At 39.6% G+C, this 17,777-nt stretch overlaps 1 protein-coding gene across 4 annotated transcripts in view; it reads right to left on the reverse strand.

Moving 5' to 3' along the window:
* GREM2 (gremlin 2, DAN family BMP antagonist) overlaps window positions 1-17,777 on the reverse strand; it is a 133,983-nt gene that overhangs the window by 78,505 nt on the left and 37,701 nt on the right. Inside the window, exon 2 of one of the 4 annotated variants that reach the window (XM_039883193.1) lies at window positions 3,446-3,461. The exons of 1 other annotated variant lie outside the window; for it this stretch is intronic. In XM_039883193.1, the coding sequence (XP_039739127.1) occupies window positions 3,446-3,461 (16 nt within the window). Of the gene's footprint in view, window positions 1-1,189; window positions 1,994-3,445; window positions 3,467-17,777 lie in introns of those variants that run through there. 2 more of the 4 variants (XM_039883194.1, XM_039883196.1) reach the window with 2 other exon arrangements.

Consider the following 17,777-nt stretch of genomic DNA (forward strand, 5'->3'; position numbering starts at 1 on the left):
TAGTGGAAAAAGTATAGATTTTTCAACAAATGGTCCTGGAATAATTGGATATTTGTATATGAAAAAAATGAACCTTAATCTGTATCTCATGCCATATGCAAAAATTTACTTGTGACAGATATAAATGTAAAACATAAAACTATAAAACTCTAAGAAAACACAGAAGAAAATCTTTGTGAACTGAGATTAGTCAAAGATTTCTTAGATATGATACACAAAGTATAACTTATAAAAGAAAAAAATAAATTGTATTTCATCAAATTTTAAAATGTCTGTTCTTCAAAAGAAACTGTGAAAGATGTGTTAAGAGAATGAAAAGACAAGCCATAGACTAGGAGGAAATATTTGCAGAACATATCAGATAAGGAACTCATATCCAGATTTTATCCTGAAGTCTCAAAACTCAATAAGAAAACAACCCAACACATGGGCAAAAGATTTGAATCACCACTTTACTAAAGAAAATATATAAATGGCAAAGAAGCACATAAAAAGATTCTCGACATCATTAGTTATCAGGGAAACACAAATTAAGATCACAAAGATACCACTCTATACCTATTAGAAAGGCTAAAATTTAAGTCACAGCATTATTCATGGTGGCCAAGACATGGAAACAATTGAAATGTCTTTCGATAGATGATTGGATAAAGAAGATCTGGTAAACATATATAATAGAATGTTATTCAGCTATAAGAAAAGAGGAAATACTGCCATTTGTGACAAGTCAGAAGAAAAAGCTGAGAACTATATGATTTCACTCATATGTAGGATATAAAACTGAAAGCAACAAACAAGACAAACAAAAACTCATAGACACAGACACTAGTTTAGTGGTTACCAGAAGGAAAGGGGGTTGAGGGGGAGATAGATAAAGGCAAAGGGGTCAAATATATAGTGACAGAAAGATATTTGACTTTGGGTGGTAAACATATAATGCAATATGCAGATGATGTATTATTGAATTGTACACTTAAAACCTATATAATTTCATTAGCTAATGTTGCCCCAATAAATTTAATAATAATAAAAAAAGAATAGCTAAAATTTAAAAGGCTGACCATATTGAGTGTTGACAAGTGTATGGAGAAACTGGAACTGTTATTCACTGCTGCTGCAAATGTAAAATGATGCAGCCACTTTGGAAAACAGTTTGGCAATTAAAAAAAAATTTTTAATTAGTACCTACCATATGATCCAGTCACTCCACTCCTCCTGCTGGTTTCCTGGCTGTTATGTTAACTTTTGATCCACAATGTTCTTACAATTTGATTGGAAATCTCTTGTATTTCTTGGATGTTGCAAGTTGCAAGTTGCAGATATACAAGTAGAGATGCTTATTTGAGTTTCATAGGCATTGAAATGCTTTTTATTGGAAAGCTTGGTGTTGTTAGGTCCATGATATTGTCTTTTAAAAACTAAATTAATTAGAATATGAAGGTTTTGTGAATACATTTCAGAAAGTTGAGGAAACTCTCAAAAAGGACAAATATATCTCACTTTAATAAAATATCTGAGACATTTGTTGTCCACTGACAACAATAGTCTGTTGATGGAATTGTGTTCTATATAGGGAGTCTTCAGAGTGTCTTCTTAGAGAAGATAATTTGATACTGACAATTTTGTATTGTAGTTTCACTTCTTAATTAACCCCAATAAAGTCATTCCAAAAACGAGGGTGTTAGGTGATCTAAGCAATCATATATTTACAGGTCATGTCATGCATCCTTTTGAATGAGTAGATTAATCATTTGTATACGATATGTTAGATTTCTCGCTCTCTTTTGATATTAATCATTACTGCACCGAGCTTAGTGTTCCACACTCTGTGGGCACAAAATTAACCAAGGCTGACTCCGTGATTTAGGCAGGAAACAGTGTGTACAGGAGTCAATTGGCACATCCAGGTTAAACAATTACATATTACCAATTTCAGTCATGTAATATTTCAACATTTGGAATCTTTTAAAACCTGTAAGGATGATTTTTGATATAGAACCAGTATATCTATAACAGAAATATACAGACTCTTTTTTTATTTAAAATTTATGCAAATATTTTTCTACTTTGTGTGAAAAAAAAATTCCATTTATATTCCATGATAGTGTAACCATATTTAACTTAACAAATAACATTCCCTATAAGTAGGTAGAATTAAGTAGTAGAAAAAACACTGGAAAAAGAAGTCTTTTATATCCGGGTTTTATTTTAAAAGGCTGGGTAACCTCGAATAAATTTTATCCTCTATAAAATGAGAGCTGTTTGATTGAACTAGCTGATTTCTAAGATTCCTCCCAATACTAAAATGTCTGATTTGAACCAATCTGTAGAGAAAGATTTAGGTCAATTTCTTATCTGGCATGTACAGTAATTCCTGCCCTGCAATAAACTTTTCAGGGATGCTAAATGAGCCCTCGAATGGTGCTACCAATCATTTCTCGGTTTTCAAATTGAAGAATTTGAATTATTGATTTTGTATGAGCACCAAAAAATTAATGAAGCCAAATGCAAGTGTCAGATCCACTATCCATTCTCTGGGGCCCAAGACATTCTATCTGCTAGAGTAGGCTTCTACATCAGCACTGCAACTCAGAACTGGCTTATTCCAGAAGAGAATCTGATTACCTCCTCAGGCCCCCATGAGGATTTTGGCACCTTTCAATCCAAGATGTAATTGACCCTGAACTAATTAAAAGTTAATTTATTCTCCCCTTTCTCTTGCTGTCTTCTCTAGATTTAATTATAGCTAGACTACGTCAACATATTTATTAGGATCAAAGAAAACCCAGCAGCTTTTTTTTTTTAACATTAAAAATAAATGTGTTTGAGTTCTGGTATATTCAGACAAACCCTTTACATTGCTTGTAGTTGTAGAATAATTTCAAGCAGTAGCTAATGAAGGAATCGAGTCTATCTCACCAGTGTGATCCCCTCATTTTAGCTATCTATAAAGTGACACTGAATCTGTAGCACTAGACTGATAAAGTTAACTACTTTCATTATTGTTGACATTACTTGACAGACAAGACAAGAATGACTTTCTAAACCTTATTTTTCTGCATTCTATGTAATTAGACACACCATTGGTAACTCAAATTACCTTAAAGAGTACAAAGTACTCCCCATCAGCTGACAAATTAAGTCTTTATGTCAATAAAGGTGAGACATTGCCAATATTTAGTCCATTTTCTTTTCTCCTGGACTTTATCTTTGAACTAATGATTATAGAGATTTAAAAATCAAACTATTTTTTTCTCAGTTATGAGGTAGTCATCCCTTATAATTCTTGTTCTTTGTAGATAAGGCCCTGTTTTTCTTAGTGGATTGGTTGTATGAAAAACCATCAGTTCAAAAATGTTGACAGAATAGCCTAAATATTTCAGTTAAGCACTTGACTGAAGTGGTTAGTTGGATAGTCATTGAATTAAGCATTTGTTTTACTCACGTGTCCAGACTGGCATCTAGACTGGCACCCACAATGAGGTACATGCAAAAAAAAAAAAACCACTCTAAAAAAGGATTCTCACTGTGATAACATGACTGGAACTAATTCTAAACTTGTTTTACTGGTAAAATAAAATAATGTTTCTCTTACATGAATCATAGACTCTTTATTCTTATATTAGAATTAGTCATTGGGCTTTGGAAGTAAATCTATCAAAATAGTGCTAAGGTGAAGGCGGAGCTGGGACTAGGGTGAGGCAAGTGAGGTGCTTTCCTCAACTTCAAAATGAAAGTGGGAGCAAAAAAATTGAGTCATTAAGATAAATACTTCAGTAAAATGCTAAAAGACAATCCAAAACCAAATAAAATACCACATCAATGTGAAAAAATTCATGATGAATAAAATTATCAGAATTTTAAATGAAGATAGATTCATTATTATTTAACTGATTTTTCCTTTTGGCTCCACACAGCATCATTACTGATGCCATCTTTATTTAATTTTTTTACATTTTGTTCATCATGGACTTTTTGCATTAATTTTGATTCTTTAAAAGACAGTATTAAAATAATATTTATCTTGATTGCTTAGATTTTTGATACTTTTTAAATATTGCACCAGAGGCATTTTCATCTTGACCTCATCCTAGCCCTGGCTTTCTTCAATCTTGATGCCTAAAGTGAGGTATTAAAAGTCCAAAGTCCCAACAAATATATGAAATATGCTCAACATCACTAGTTATTAGGGAAATGCAAATTGAAATCACAATGAGATACCATTTCACACCTGGTAGAATAGCTATAATCAACTGGACAAGTAATAACAAATGTTGAAGAGGACGCAGAGATAAAGGAACCCTCGTACACTGCTGGTGGGACTGCAAATTGGTACAGCCACTATGGAAAACAATATGGAGGTTCCTCAAAAAACTAAGAATTGATCTACCATATGATCCAGCAAGCCCTCTACTAGGTATTTACACAAAGACTTGAAAACTCATATCCCAAAAGATATTTGCACACCGATGTTCATAGCAGCATTATTCACGGTGGCCAGGACATGGAAGCAACAGAAGTGTCTTACAATAGATGATTGGATAAAGAAGCTGTGCTACATATGTACAATGGAATATTATTCAGCCTTAAGAAGAGATGAAATACTGCCATTTGCGATAACATGATGGACCTCGAGGTAATCATGCTAAGTGCAATAAGCCAGACAGAGAAAGTTGAAAAATCACATGATATCACTTATATGTGGGATATAAACCTAAAACAACAAACAAACAGAGACTCATGGACATAAACAATAGGCAAGTGATTACCAGAGGGTAGAAGGGAAGGGGAAAAGTCAAGGTAGACAGGGCAAAAGGAGTCAAATATGTGATGACAAAGAAATTTAACTATGAGGTGAACACACAACATAAATACATATATACTTTACTGTTAAAATGTACAGCTGAAACTTATCAGATTTCATTAATTAATGTCACCATAAAAAAATAATTAATTAAAAATAAATAAATAAATAAATAAATAAATAAATAAATAAAAGTCCAAGGTCATACAGTCGGTAAGCGATAAAGTGTGAATTCAACACCAGGCATCACCAGACCTTCCTTTGAGGACTGTGCTTGTATGATTCCTAAGGTGGGTGTGGAGTCTAACGGCTCTGTAGGAACTAGCTTTTTTCTTTCTAGGCTGGTAAATCCTGTGCTAGTGATCTCAGAACTCAGATTAAACTTTGACAGGGATCCAGGAATGAGTCAAGGACCACAAATAAGAGGAATGTTAAAACATTTTTTTGTTAGATAGGATTCAATACTAAAGAGACAGAAAAAAGAAACTGGTAATGCAAAATATTATCATCTAAGGAGTAAGTTCTCGGAGAAGAACCCATTCTTGTTTAACCTAATGATAGAGCAATAACTTCTCTTACGTAGTCCTGGTGCTTTTCTTACATTACCTCACTTATTTATTTATGCGATGCAATCAGGAGTTCTGGGACACAGATGTAATCCTTGGAAGAGGAAGAAGCGCTTTTTCTTTGAGGCAGGACAGAATGAGGAGTCAATGGATAAAAATAAGGGGAAATGTTTACTTGTAGAAGAAAAGAGGAATATCAGGTATATGCAGGTAGGACTCGTAATGTAAAAGGAGCTCATGCCAGTTAGCTTAGAACCCAGCGAAGCAGGACCTTGGAACTACTGGGGAGGAAGTGGGGATGGTGAAGATGTGGAAAGAGAAGGCAACAGTGAGTGGACAGTTTTGGAAGTCTTTGCGGTAAGTGTGTCATATAGTCAACAGTACACAACACAGACAGGAGTTCTCTAAAATACAACAAGATCTATTGATATATGAGTCCGAAATTAAAAGTTACATTTTGATCATCATATTACCATCCAACTCCATAATCTGCTCTTTGATCTGTCTTCTTCGTTTTATCTAATTATAGCAGTATTCACCTCTTTGCCTTAGCTAGCGGTTTCAGGGTAAATGTTGGTTCTACCTTGTATTTTTATTTTTTACAGCTAAAGTTAGTCACTAGTTTTGTTCCTTTGGTTTCTAAAATGGGGGCTGCAAAGCCAAATAGTTCACAACAATCAAGTAGGTAAAGTTAGGCTGGGGGTGTCACTGTGATGAACTGGAACTTTACTGGCCTAATTAAAGCTGTCCATCACTAATGACTTTCAGAAAATGGGGAAAAGTGGACCTAATTTTTCCAAATCTGCTTCTGGAAGGGAAATCTTTCTGTTGGCCAAAGTATAATACCAAGGACCTCCCGTGTTTATTCTTTATCTCAATCTCTCTCTCTCTCTCTCTCTCTCTTTCTCTCCCTCTCTCCCTCTCTCTCTCTCACACACACACACACACACACACAAATTAAGTCCACAAGGTCATACTCGAATGGGAACAAATCTGAGAATGCATAGGAGAAGTGAATGCAAACCTAAAGTTTACTTAATAAAACTTTTCAATTACTTTTGTTGGAAATTTTCTAAAGAGTAATTATTTTCTTACATATACTGTGTGGTTGCACTTATATTACTAGGTTGTTCATTTCAAATGCCATTATAGCAAGATTGTTATTATTTAAAAAAAAAAAAGCTTACATAGAAGGAGAAGAAATGATAACATCAGAACTGTGTTGATATATACTATACTGAGAAAAAAAGAGGAGAGAACAAAACAATTTCTGAAAAATCACAGAACATTATCAGTGGTAAAACCAAAGAAAGAGAGGAGATCTGTCCAAAGGAGAAGAATGAATCAGGTTTAAGTGTCCCATGGAAGTAATTTTTTTAAACATTTCTTTCAACTTCTCTCCATGGCGAACAACCACGTATCTTGTAGAAATGAATTCTCTGGAGAATACAAGCCACAAAGAAAACTTGTGAGCTAAATTATGTACACCAGCAAATTCATCAAGGTAGCATGAAAGCTTAACTGAAAATTCAAATTTATAGGTAACTCGGTTTGATTAACTCAGGACAGCAAGAGAATAGGCTAAGTTTTCTGTGCACCTTGGTTTACACGTCCAACTCCTTTCTCCCAAATGTAGTCTTTTACTAGTGTTGTAAATGGATCTGTCTTTTCTTTCTTGACTGAGCTTCCTGGTTTCATTTGGGAAATGTAATGAAACCATGTGACAGCTGGTCATGTTACTAGCATCACTAGTGCACATTTCCTGTTCAGATTTCAGGCAAGCCACAAACCCTGGAGAATCATAGCTTTGGTTCGATTTAGTTTGGTTTGGTCACAAAACTTTCTTTTAAGAAACCATGAAACCACACAATGAGTCCATAATCGCAAAGGCCGCCAACCATCCCTGCTTGACCTAGTTAGTACTGTAGTGGAAAATGAGGGAGGAGGAAAGACAAATACAACTCTAATTAAAATATTCAGAGAACTTAAAAAAATTTTAAACTTAACTCTTTGGAGTAAAAACAACTGACTATTTTGTCTCAATATATAATATATCAAAAATTGTAACAATTTCTTCTTTAAATTCCAGGTAGACTCAATGAGTTTACACTCTGAATTTAAATTAAGCTCTATAAATTGAGGTTGATTAAGCTCTGCCAGTTCCTTTTACATTAGTTTATAATATACTTTTTTTAATTTTTAAAACATGTAATCAATATTACAGAGAGCAATACACAATAAGAATTTTCTTAGAAAGATTTTTAAATTTTGTTTCTGCTGTATACTTCTTATTACAGAGCTGCCTGGTTCTCATTGCTCAATTTCAGTACTTATCTAAGAAACAGATCAATGAGATTCATATTTGGGACATTTACACACATTTTCCAAGTGAATTATTCTCTGTTCATATTTACAGTAGGCATCAAAATAAGTCTTTGGTTTAGAGTGGATCTTTCTTATTTTCCTTTACAAAGTTATGCAAAGCCAAGATCTCTTCTTTAACTGCACTTTAAAAACATTCCTGGCAGGGTCAATATCAAAATAAATACAAGTTCCATTCCTGAAAACTAACATGGAATGAAGTCGGCTGTAAAAGTAATGTTGTCCCAACTTATTTCAACAAAGAAAAGTTCTAAAATTAAAAACACGTTTCTTCTGTAATGTGTCATACAAGAAAAAAATGGAAAGAAAAGGAAATCTTCGTGTGTTCCTAATTTAGATTCCTCTTCTTTACTATAAACATAACTTTCTCCAACAACTACAAACAACAAATATGTCGTGCTACCCTTAAGTATTCAAGTCATTTTTTTTTTTCAGTTTTGGTTCCCGCCATTGGATGTAGCATTAAAAAAATAAAGTTTATATATGCATTTTTACAAATATAATGGGAGATGGGTCCTCTATTTACATGAATGTTTCTTGAATAGGGTTTTGGTCCTAACTTAAAAACCAAAGCATCATGAAACATATTTCTTTGAGAAATTACAGTTTAGGATACTAGTCTTAATGTCAAGTTTGTAGACGTTTATCAATTCACAAACTATTAAGCTGCCTAGTTAACAATATCAGCAATTTTAAAATCATAAACTTATGGTCACCTTTGTGTATATTCTGCATAAAATATTTTGTAACTTTAGCCAGTAGATTTATGAAAATTCACAATGAAAACGAATCAGGCAGAGACTAAATACATGTGAGGAAATCTACATTTTTAGAATAATCCAACTAATACGTTACTTTATAAAGACAAAATGTTCAAGAATTCAAAGTCGACATTTTTTATTAAAAATTATTGAGGTGACATTGATTAATAAAATCAAATAATTTTCAAATGTATAATTCAATAATTTGTCATATACATATTGCACTGTGTGTTCACCACCCAAAGTTAGATTTCCTTCTGTCACCAAATATTTGACCCCTTGTACCCTTGTCTAACTCCACCCTCCCCCACTTCCCTCTGATAACCACTAATCAACTGTCTATGCCCATAGGTCACTTTGTTTTGTCATGTTTGTTTGTTGCTTTCAGTTTTATATCTCACACGTGAATAAAATCATATGGTTTTCAACTTTTTCTGTCTGACTTATTTCACTTTGAGGTCAATATTTCTTGAGAGCAATTCATAAATCTTTGTAGATATGTGGCATTAAATTCAAAGAGCAGAAAGCTGAACGTATTGTCTAAGGAATGTTGGGTGTGGGGGAGATGAGCCTACTCTTTTTTTTATGGCTTCTTTACTCCTTGTTCTATGGCAAGAAAATTCTCTTTCTCTTAGTTTACTCATCTAAATTATGGGTATAAAAGCACTTGCTACTCTACTGTTCAGCCTCATAGAGGCTTTCTGAACAATTCTTCTAATTGGTATATAATATTTCCCAATATTTTGTTTTGATTTGTTTCTAATCTGCCTCTACCCAGGCTCTGAGATCTCACTCATGGTAAAATAAATGAAACTGGAATTCTTAATAGATGCTATGCCATAAATTCTTATGGGCTCCAGCAAATTCATGGCAAACTTTAAGGCTGCTTATGGGAGTTGATAAGATAATCATCTATGAAAGGATCTTGGGTGAAAACAGTAGGGTTGGAACACAAACAGTCCACATGCCAGACTCACAGAAGCACATTATATCTCATTGTTTCTCAAATTGTGATCTACTATTCATTTTTATTAGAATCATCTGTGAGTTTATTTAAAATGCAGATTTCAAGACTCTTCAGTGGATTCTAATGAATCAGAAGCCCTAGGCAGAGATTGAGCATCTGCATTTTTAAACAAGATCAAGATGGGGGTAGGGTGGGGTGGAGCGGTGTATCTATTTAAAATTTTTTTATATCAGACTTCCTATATACAGTATGGAGAACAAGCTTGAGCCAAGAGTTTCAGAGCAGAAAGGGTTCGCTGCTCATACATTCCTACAATCCAGCTCCTCCCTATCTTAGTTAGACAGCAAGTTTATAATTCTCAGTTGAGATATCCAATTAAAATTATTTTAATGGGATAGTAGGCAATTGATTATCAGGATGATTATGTCCAGAATGAAAAAAAATATGTATATTCAATCTCACGAAAGGGATTTGGACTGGGAATGGAAATTTTTTATACTCAGGTAGGCATTCACCCACTATTTGTCACTTTCTAGACTAGAAGACTCTTCTCCTTTCTATTCAGACACTTATTGTCAAGTTCCTCTTAAAATTTCAGAGAAGAGGAAATGAGTTGCCTAGGCCACAGCTGCAGATTCCATATGGCAGTTGCAATCCCATACCCATTTTCCCTGTCACCACTGTCTGTGGAAAAGCTTAGAGATCTGTAGAGAAGTCGATAAGGTTGTGGAGAAACTATGAAAGGCTGTAACATCAACTCTGCATTAGGGTCCCTGATCATCTCTGGACCGATTAATTTTAATTTTTTAATTGGTCAATTAATCTGACAAATATTTGAAGACAGATGCGCATTGGAAGGAGCACAGATTTGAAGTCAGAAGACCCAGAGGGACATTAAGCAGAACACTTTCTCAATCTTACTCTTAAATTCTTTATATATAACAAGAGAATAATATACCTACTTCACAGGGTAGATGTGAGGATAAAATAAGACTTGTAGTGAAAGCACAGTATAAACTGTAATGGCTGAGCAAACGTTTTTATTGTCATGTGCAAGACACTGTGATAGAAGTTATAGGAATGCAAAAATGTTTAAGACATGATTTCTTCCTTCAAAGAAATGAAAGTGTTGTAAGGGTGTTGATATCTACATGAATAACTATAATATGAACATCATGTGAGTGGATGAAATGCTAAGGGAGTTTCAAATAATTTTGTTTGGGTCATCAGGAAAGGTTTGTCGCAGAGCATGATGGAATATGAGTTAGGCTTTATAGTGCTGTTAGGATCTCAACTGACAAGTAAAGCCAGAGAAAAAGGGCATTTCTGGAAAGAGGGCAGACGTGAAGAATAACATAGAGCTTAAAGGATGGAAGATGTGCTTGGGAAATGATACATATGTCACTTTGTTCCCAAGTCCATCTCTACCTTCAAACTATACCTTTACATGTGACAGTATGAGGGAGCAGCTATAAAAGAAGTGTCAACCAAACATGATTTTTTGCCTTTTATGACACTCAAAGAAATCCAAAGTGAGCACCTTACTGCAGGAGGCTCTTTCAGCAGCAAACAGCCAGCCTCAGCACCTGGGCCAACAGAGGCACTTTGGCGGCCAGCAGTCAGCTCTACCCTTGCTGCGGTCTTTCTTGGACAACTCTTGGGGATCTGTGGGCCCCAGGTGGGCAGTGGCTGGCCTTTTACTGAGTGGACTCAGACTCAGCACTGACAACAAACTGAATCTGCATTAATCTGGTGCACAGACCTCGCCTGACCCTGGTGATTCCCTGAGACCCTGCCTCACCCAATTCAAGTACCTTAGCAGGCTCTTTCAGTGTCAGCCAGCAGGCAGCAGGAAGTCTTGAGGTACCCTGGGCCTTTTGCAGAGCTGCCTCAGGCAGCTTGCCTCAGATTGCAATATGACCTTTCCTATGCGCCCTCCAGGTCCAGCACAAGCAGAGACCAACTTTGAATAGCTTTGTAGCTCCTGCCTGAAAGCCCCAGGCCAGTCACTGGCAGCAGCTCAACTAAGCTTGAATGGGAACCCCTCCCAAGAGGCTCCAGAACCCACACACCTAGAAGCAGGCTTCGATCACAACAGAGCACCACCTGATTAGCTCCACAAGTGACACGTCTAAAAGGAGGTCTTAGTGGGCACCAAAGCCATCTGGGGTGAATCATGGTGTTTGGGATCAGCCCTCACATAGCAGCTTGTACGCTGTGGGTGTGGCCAGTCCTCACAGCCAGTCATCTTGAGGGTTAATCCCATCCACTGAAGTGCCAGTGAGGCAGGATAATTGGCCTGCGGAAGTCCCCCCTTCCCCAGGATATGGTTCTAGATTTTTTTCATTAGTTCCTTACTCAATCCTCTCCCCGGGGCTCTGAAATTTCTCCCTGGTCTCTTACTCAGTCCTCTCCATTTTGATTCCAAGCATGGACTCCAGCATGAGAAACAAGCCAAGGCCAGGAGACCAGATAGATGGCCTCTGGACGCCCTTTCCTTCTCCAATAAGACTCCCGAATCTTTCCCTCGTCCTTTGTTTAGCTTTGGCTAATTATAATATCATTATTGTCTCCACCATCCACCCCCAAAAGAACAAAAGCCATAATTCAGACAACTCAGGGCAAACTCTCTCACTCTGTTTGCCCACACTTTTGCCTTAAGTGTGTACTTTCACTTTAATAAACTTGTACTTTCTCGTTTGCTGTTTGTCATGCCCTTGAATTCTTTCTCGTGGCATAAGGCAAGAACCCAGTCACCGGATCTCTAGTGTCCCTCTTTGTACTCCCATCCTGTCAAGCTCTCGGCCATCTTTGTGGTGAGCCAGCCAGAAGCGGTCAACATTGTTGGCACTCGGCGCCTCCGTGCCTGCATCTGGGGTGAGTTACACCCAGAGTCACTGTGCCTCTTCTTTTCTTCGATTCCTAAGATCATGTCTGGGGAACCCCAGTCACACTGCGGGCATGGATCAAGTACTTAAAAGCCATTAGGGCCCTTGCCGCTGAAAGACTCTAGTGACAGAATAATTCAGTCATGGACCAGGGTAGCTCTTCATTAGGCAGCCCGCCAAGCTCAAGGCCATGCCTGTGCACCCAGGGACATAGTGAAAGCACGCTCATTCACTCCCTTCCCCTTCATCTGCCATCATCACACCCAGTAGGTCATTTTCTGGTCCTCCTAGACTGGTTGTTCTTTACTTTGTCACAGCTTCCTCCCCCTCTTCGTGCCTTCTTGGGACTGTTTCTTTGTTGCTGTCTTCTCCATTTCGCTGGTCCCGATACTCCTTTGCTCTCCTTTGCCTTAACCCAATCGTCTAGTCTCGAAAGACTTGTCTCCACTGGAGCCCGCCTGTCTGGTCTCTATACCAGTCATATCCTGACCTTCTTGATTCTGCCTTTCCCGTTGATAATATTATTTTGTTCTTCATTTGCCATCTCCTTCTGTCTCACAGACCATCATATTCAAGCCTCTAGGGGAACCTGGGAATGCAACTGGTCAAAGAGGGCTCCCAAGTAAAAGTCTACTCCGTAAGAATGATGCCTTGTTTTGTTTGGTCTGTTTCAACTATGGGGGTCCTTTAGAGAAATCTATATAGCCTCTAGACTCTGACCCTCCTGTCCCTATTCCAGGCCATTACCCAAGAATCTGAAACCTCCCTTCGGAGGAGAGCCAGCCTCCTCATTGCTCAGTCTCACACCATCCATCCCACCACTCAGTCTTCTCTTGCCTGGAACCCTCCATTTTCTGTGAAACTCCAGAGCTGCCAGGTGTCGAGGCCTGAGTTAACTTGGCCTCCTAGTCTAGTCTGTCAACTGGATGATAGTGGTAAGAGGGCATCTGTACCCTTGAAATCTGGTCTCCTAGTTCTCGTTCTTCTCCGGTTCCAGGCACCATGGGAAATACTGCATCTATACCTGAAAACTCGCCTCTCAGCTGCATTCTAAAGTATTGGAAGGCCTTTAAACTGGATGGCTTAAAGTGGAAGAAGCTGATCTTTTTCTGCAATACAGCCTGGCCCCAATACAAACTTGGGGACCAGGAAGTTTGGTCAGAAAATGAGATCTTAAACTATAACACAATCTTATAATTAGACTTCTTTTACAGACAAAATGGAAAATGGATAGAGGTCCCTACACCCAAGCCTTTATGGCCCTATATCAGGACTCAATAAAACGAGGCTTCTATAAAATTTGTTATGCCCAGTCCTTCTTCATTACTCCCCCACCAGACAGCACTGACCTTCTTGATGACCCTCTCTTTTCAAGGCCGCCATTTCCCAGGCAGGGGGGAGGGGGAGACTCATAGCCATTGACTCCTCAGTCACCCTCCACTCTCTCCTCTAGTTCTTCTACATCTGCCCCTCCTTATGCTCCTATACACTCACCTCTGCCAGAAGAAGTGGCTGGACCCAGCCCTGAGGAACATACCTGGAGTGGGGCCTCTTACCACCAAACTCGTCTGTTTAGAGGAGTAGCAAATGGGGAAGCGAGAACCCTCAGAATCCATGTCCTATTTTCTATGACTGATTTTGCCCATTGTAAAATCAAACTGGGGTGTTTCTCTAAGGACCCAAGTAGATGAACTAATGAATTTCAGGCCTTCGATCTAACATGGAAGGACATTTATGTAGTCATATATACTTGCTGCACCCTGGAGGAAAAACACAGGAACGTGTGGATGAGATGGTTACTGCCTAACCAGATAGGCACCCAGTGGGAGCAATTGCATTCCCAAGTCAAGACCCCAACTGGAATTATCAGGGAGGGCAGGGAGATCTACTAACAAGAGACCATGTGGTACTTTGCTTAATGGAAGGAATGAAAAAGTGCATAGTGAAGCCAGTCAACGATGACAAGATCAAGGGGGTGACCCAAGACTGGGGAGAAAACCCAGCCTTATTACAGGGTTGGCCGGTTGAGACTTTCTGGAGATTTACGAACTCCGACCCCTCCTCCTCTGAAGGACGGTCTCTGCTCCACCAACACTTTATTAGCCAGCCTGCTCCTGATATCAGGAGAAAACTCCAAAAGCTTCAGTATGGCCCTCAGACCCCGACTGCTCAGTTAGTAGACAGGGCCTTAAGAGTCTTTAACAACAAGAATCAGGTTGAGGAGGATAAAAGGACCCAGTGCGAGACCAGATGGGCCAAGCGGCAGACTCAAATGATGGCATCCCCACCGGTGCTGCCTTGCAGCCTCAGAGCCACCTGGGAAACAAGACACTCAGAAAGGGTGAGTCACTGGAGCAACTAGTGCCCCTGCTCCAGGAAAGAGCCCCCTGGGCCCTGTCCTCAATGCAAAATGTCAGGCCACTGGAAGAGGGAATGTCCCTAGCTCCGAAGGGAAGGGGAGGCTCCCAGACCTCTGATGGTTCTGTCTGAGGGGCCCAGGGTTCCAGGTGGCTCCTCACAAAGGACATCTCGTGACTACGGAAGAACCTTAGGTGACCCTTGCCATAGCAGGTAAATAGATCGACTTTTTCATTGATATGGGAGCCACCTACTCAGTCCTGACATTTCACGCTGTGCTCTTAACCTCTAAGGCTTGTTCCAGTACTGGAGTAGATAGTTGACCAAAACAGAGGCACTTCACCCACCCCTCTGCAGCCGCCTCCAGGACTGCCTAATTTTCCAGGAGTTTTTAGTTATGCCAGAATGCCCTACCCTCTTAATGGGAGAGATCTAATGATGGCTCTAGGGACAAGCCTCTAGCTCCTTAAACCCTCCCAATTGCCCAGCATTTAATGTCCCTCTTAGCCTCAGACCTTGGCTCAAAGGGGGCACCTGCAGATCCCATCTCTGCTCATATATGATCAGCTATTAACCCTATAGTGTGGGATGAGGGAATGCCTGGAAAAGCTACTCAGCGTCTACCTAAAAAAATCAGGTTGAAATCAGGATGTTATGCAAATGCCAGTATCCATTAAGGCCAAAAGCTCAGAGGGGGCTAAAACCCCTACTGGACAAATTGATCCATTATGGACTAATAGTCCCTGCTAGTCTCCCTGTAATACTCCTATTCTATCTATAAATAAAACAAACAAAACATCTGGAGAATATTGTATGGTCCAGGATCTAAGGGCTATTAATGAAGCTGCAATTCCTTTCCACCTTATTGTCTCAAATCCTTACACTGTCTTAACTCAAGTTCCTTCAAATGCAAAATGGTTTGCAGTGTTAGACCTTAAGGATGCATTTTCTGCATCCTGCTTCACCCTGACAGCCAACCATTGTTTGCCTTTGAATGGACAGATCCTGACACTCATAGAACTGCCCAGTAGACTGGACTATCCTTCCACAGGGTTTCAGGATAGCCCCCACCTCTTTGGACAGGCTCTAGGATGAAACTCTGGGAATTCCAACTACCCAGAGGAACAATACTCTGATATGTCAATGACATTTTAATTTGTAGCCCATTAAACAAGATTCTGATACTAATACTATCTTAGTCCTCAACTTTCTAGGAGAGAAAAGGGCTATCGAGTATCCTTATCTAAGGCCCAGATCTCTTCCCCAACTGTTAGGTATGTAGGTTATCATCTCACTCATGGATCTCCATCCTTAATCTGGCCATTCCCCGAACTAAGAGACAACTAATTGCCTTCTTGGGAGTGGCAGGTTTTTGCAGGATTTGGATCCCCAGGTTTGAGCTAATAGCAAAGCCCCTCTATGAGGCAATGAAGGCACCCGATTCAGAGCCATTTGATTGGAACCAAGGGCTACAGAGAGCCTTCTGGACTCTTAAGCAAGTCTTGACTGGAGCACTGCCTTCAGATTCCCTAGTCTAGAAAAGCCTTTTATTACATGTGGCAGAGAGGGAATTGCTTTAGGAATCTTTACCCCAAAGCTAAGAGATATTCTCAGTCCCGTGGCCTATTTTTTTAAGCAATTAGATCCAGTTGCTAACGGGTGGCTTAGCTAGCTGTGATGGCCACAGCTCTGCTAACAGAGGAACCCTCCAAGCTCAAGCTGGGGCAACTCCATGAGGCCCAGATCCCATATCAGGTCTAAACTGTCCTCAAAGAGAAAGGACACCATTGGCTAACAGGGAACACTCACTAAACTTCAGGTCCTCCTCCTCAATCTCCCTGATCTTACCCTAAAAGTATGCCAGACCCTAAATCCTGCCTCTCTGAGCCCCAAGGGAGCTCAGGAAGACCAGGAGGTCATTCACTCCTGCGTTGAGACAACCGAGCAGGGTTTCCTTGTTGGCCTGACCTGAAAGACCAGGCTTTAGACAACCCAGATGAGGAGCAGTACATCCATGGGAGCAGCTATTTTGTGGGGGATGGGGGGTGGGGAGGAGTGGGGAGGGTGGTGGATTAAAGGGCCAGGTGTGCTACAGTCATCCTTCAGCAGACTAGAAGCCAATCCTCTCCCACCTGGCACCGCTGCTCAGAAGGCTGAACTTACAGCTCTAATCCATGCATTTGAGTTAGGCAAGGACCTGAGGGCTAACACATACACTAATTCTAAGTATGATTTCCTTGCCCTACACACCCATACTGCTATACGGAAAGAAGGGGGACTTTTAACTGCATGAAATTCCCCATTAAGCATGGTCCTGAAATCTCCAGACTTCTAGAAGCTGTAACCCTCCCTCAAGAGGGAGTGGTACTCCACTGCAAAGGACGCCAAAAGGATGCCACGGATATCTCCTGGGAGAATTCTCTTGCTGATAGATCAGTGAAGAAGGCCACTAAGACAAGTATCCCCATGATGGCTATAATCCCACAGGCCATTTCCTTGCCCAAAAGGCCCAGATACACCCTTGGTGAAAATTCCTGGGCAGGAAAACAAGGCTTCACTTTAAACAGTGAAAACTGGTGAACGAAAGATCAGAAGTTGTTGCTTCCTGCTAGGGATCAATGGAAAGTTTTAAAAGCCTCCCATGATTCCCTCCACCTAGAGCACGATGCCACTCAAACCCTATTAACTAAACTATTTCATGGTAAGAACCTATCTAAGACCATTAAAGAGATCACCAGGCTTGCACCCTATGCTCTGTCAACAAACCAGTGGAAAGACAAAGCCCCTTCTGTTCTTACATCCAGTACAGAGCAGGGCACCTTCCCAGGAGAAGACTGGCAAGTAAATTTCACTCAAATGCCCCCTTCTCAGGGTTACAAATACTTGTTAGTATTTATCGACACCTTTGCTGGGTGGATAGAAGCCTTCCCCACCTGGACTGAAAGAGCAAGTGAAGTGGCCGAGGTCCTCCTTAAGGAAACTCAGAGCCTCCAGGGTGATAATGGTCCTTCCATCACAGCCAAAGTCACCCTAGGGCTATCTCAGGCCTTA

This window comes from Pteropus medius, unplaced genomic scaffold, assembly GCF_902729225.1.
Source record: "Pteropus medius unplaced genomic scaffold, Ma_sr-lr_union100, whole genome shotgun sequence".
Taxonomy (NCBI): Eukaryota; Metazoa; Chordata; class Mammalia; order Chiroptera; family Pteropodidae; genus Pteropus; species Pteropus medius.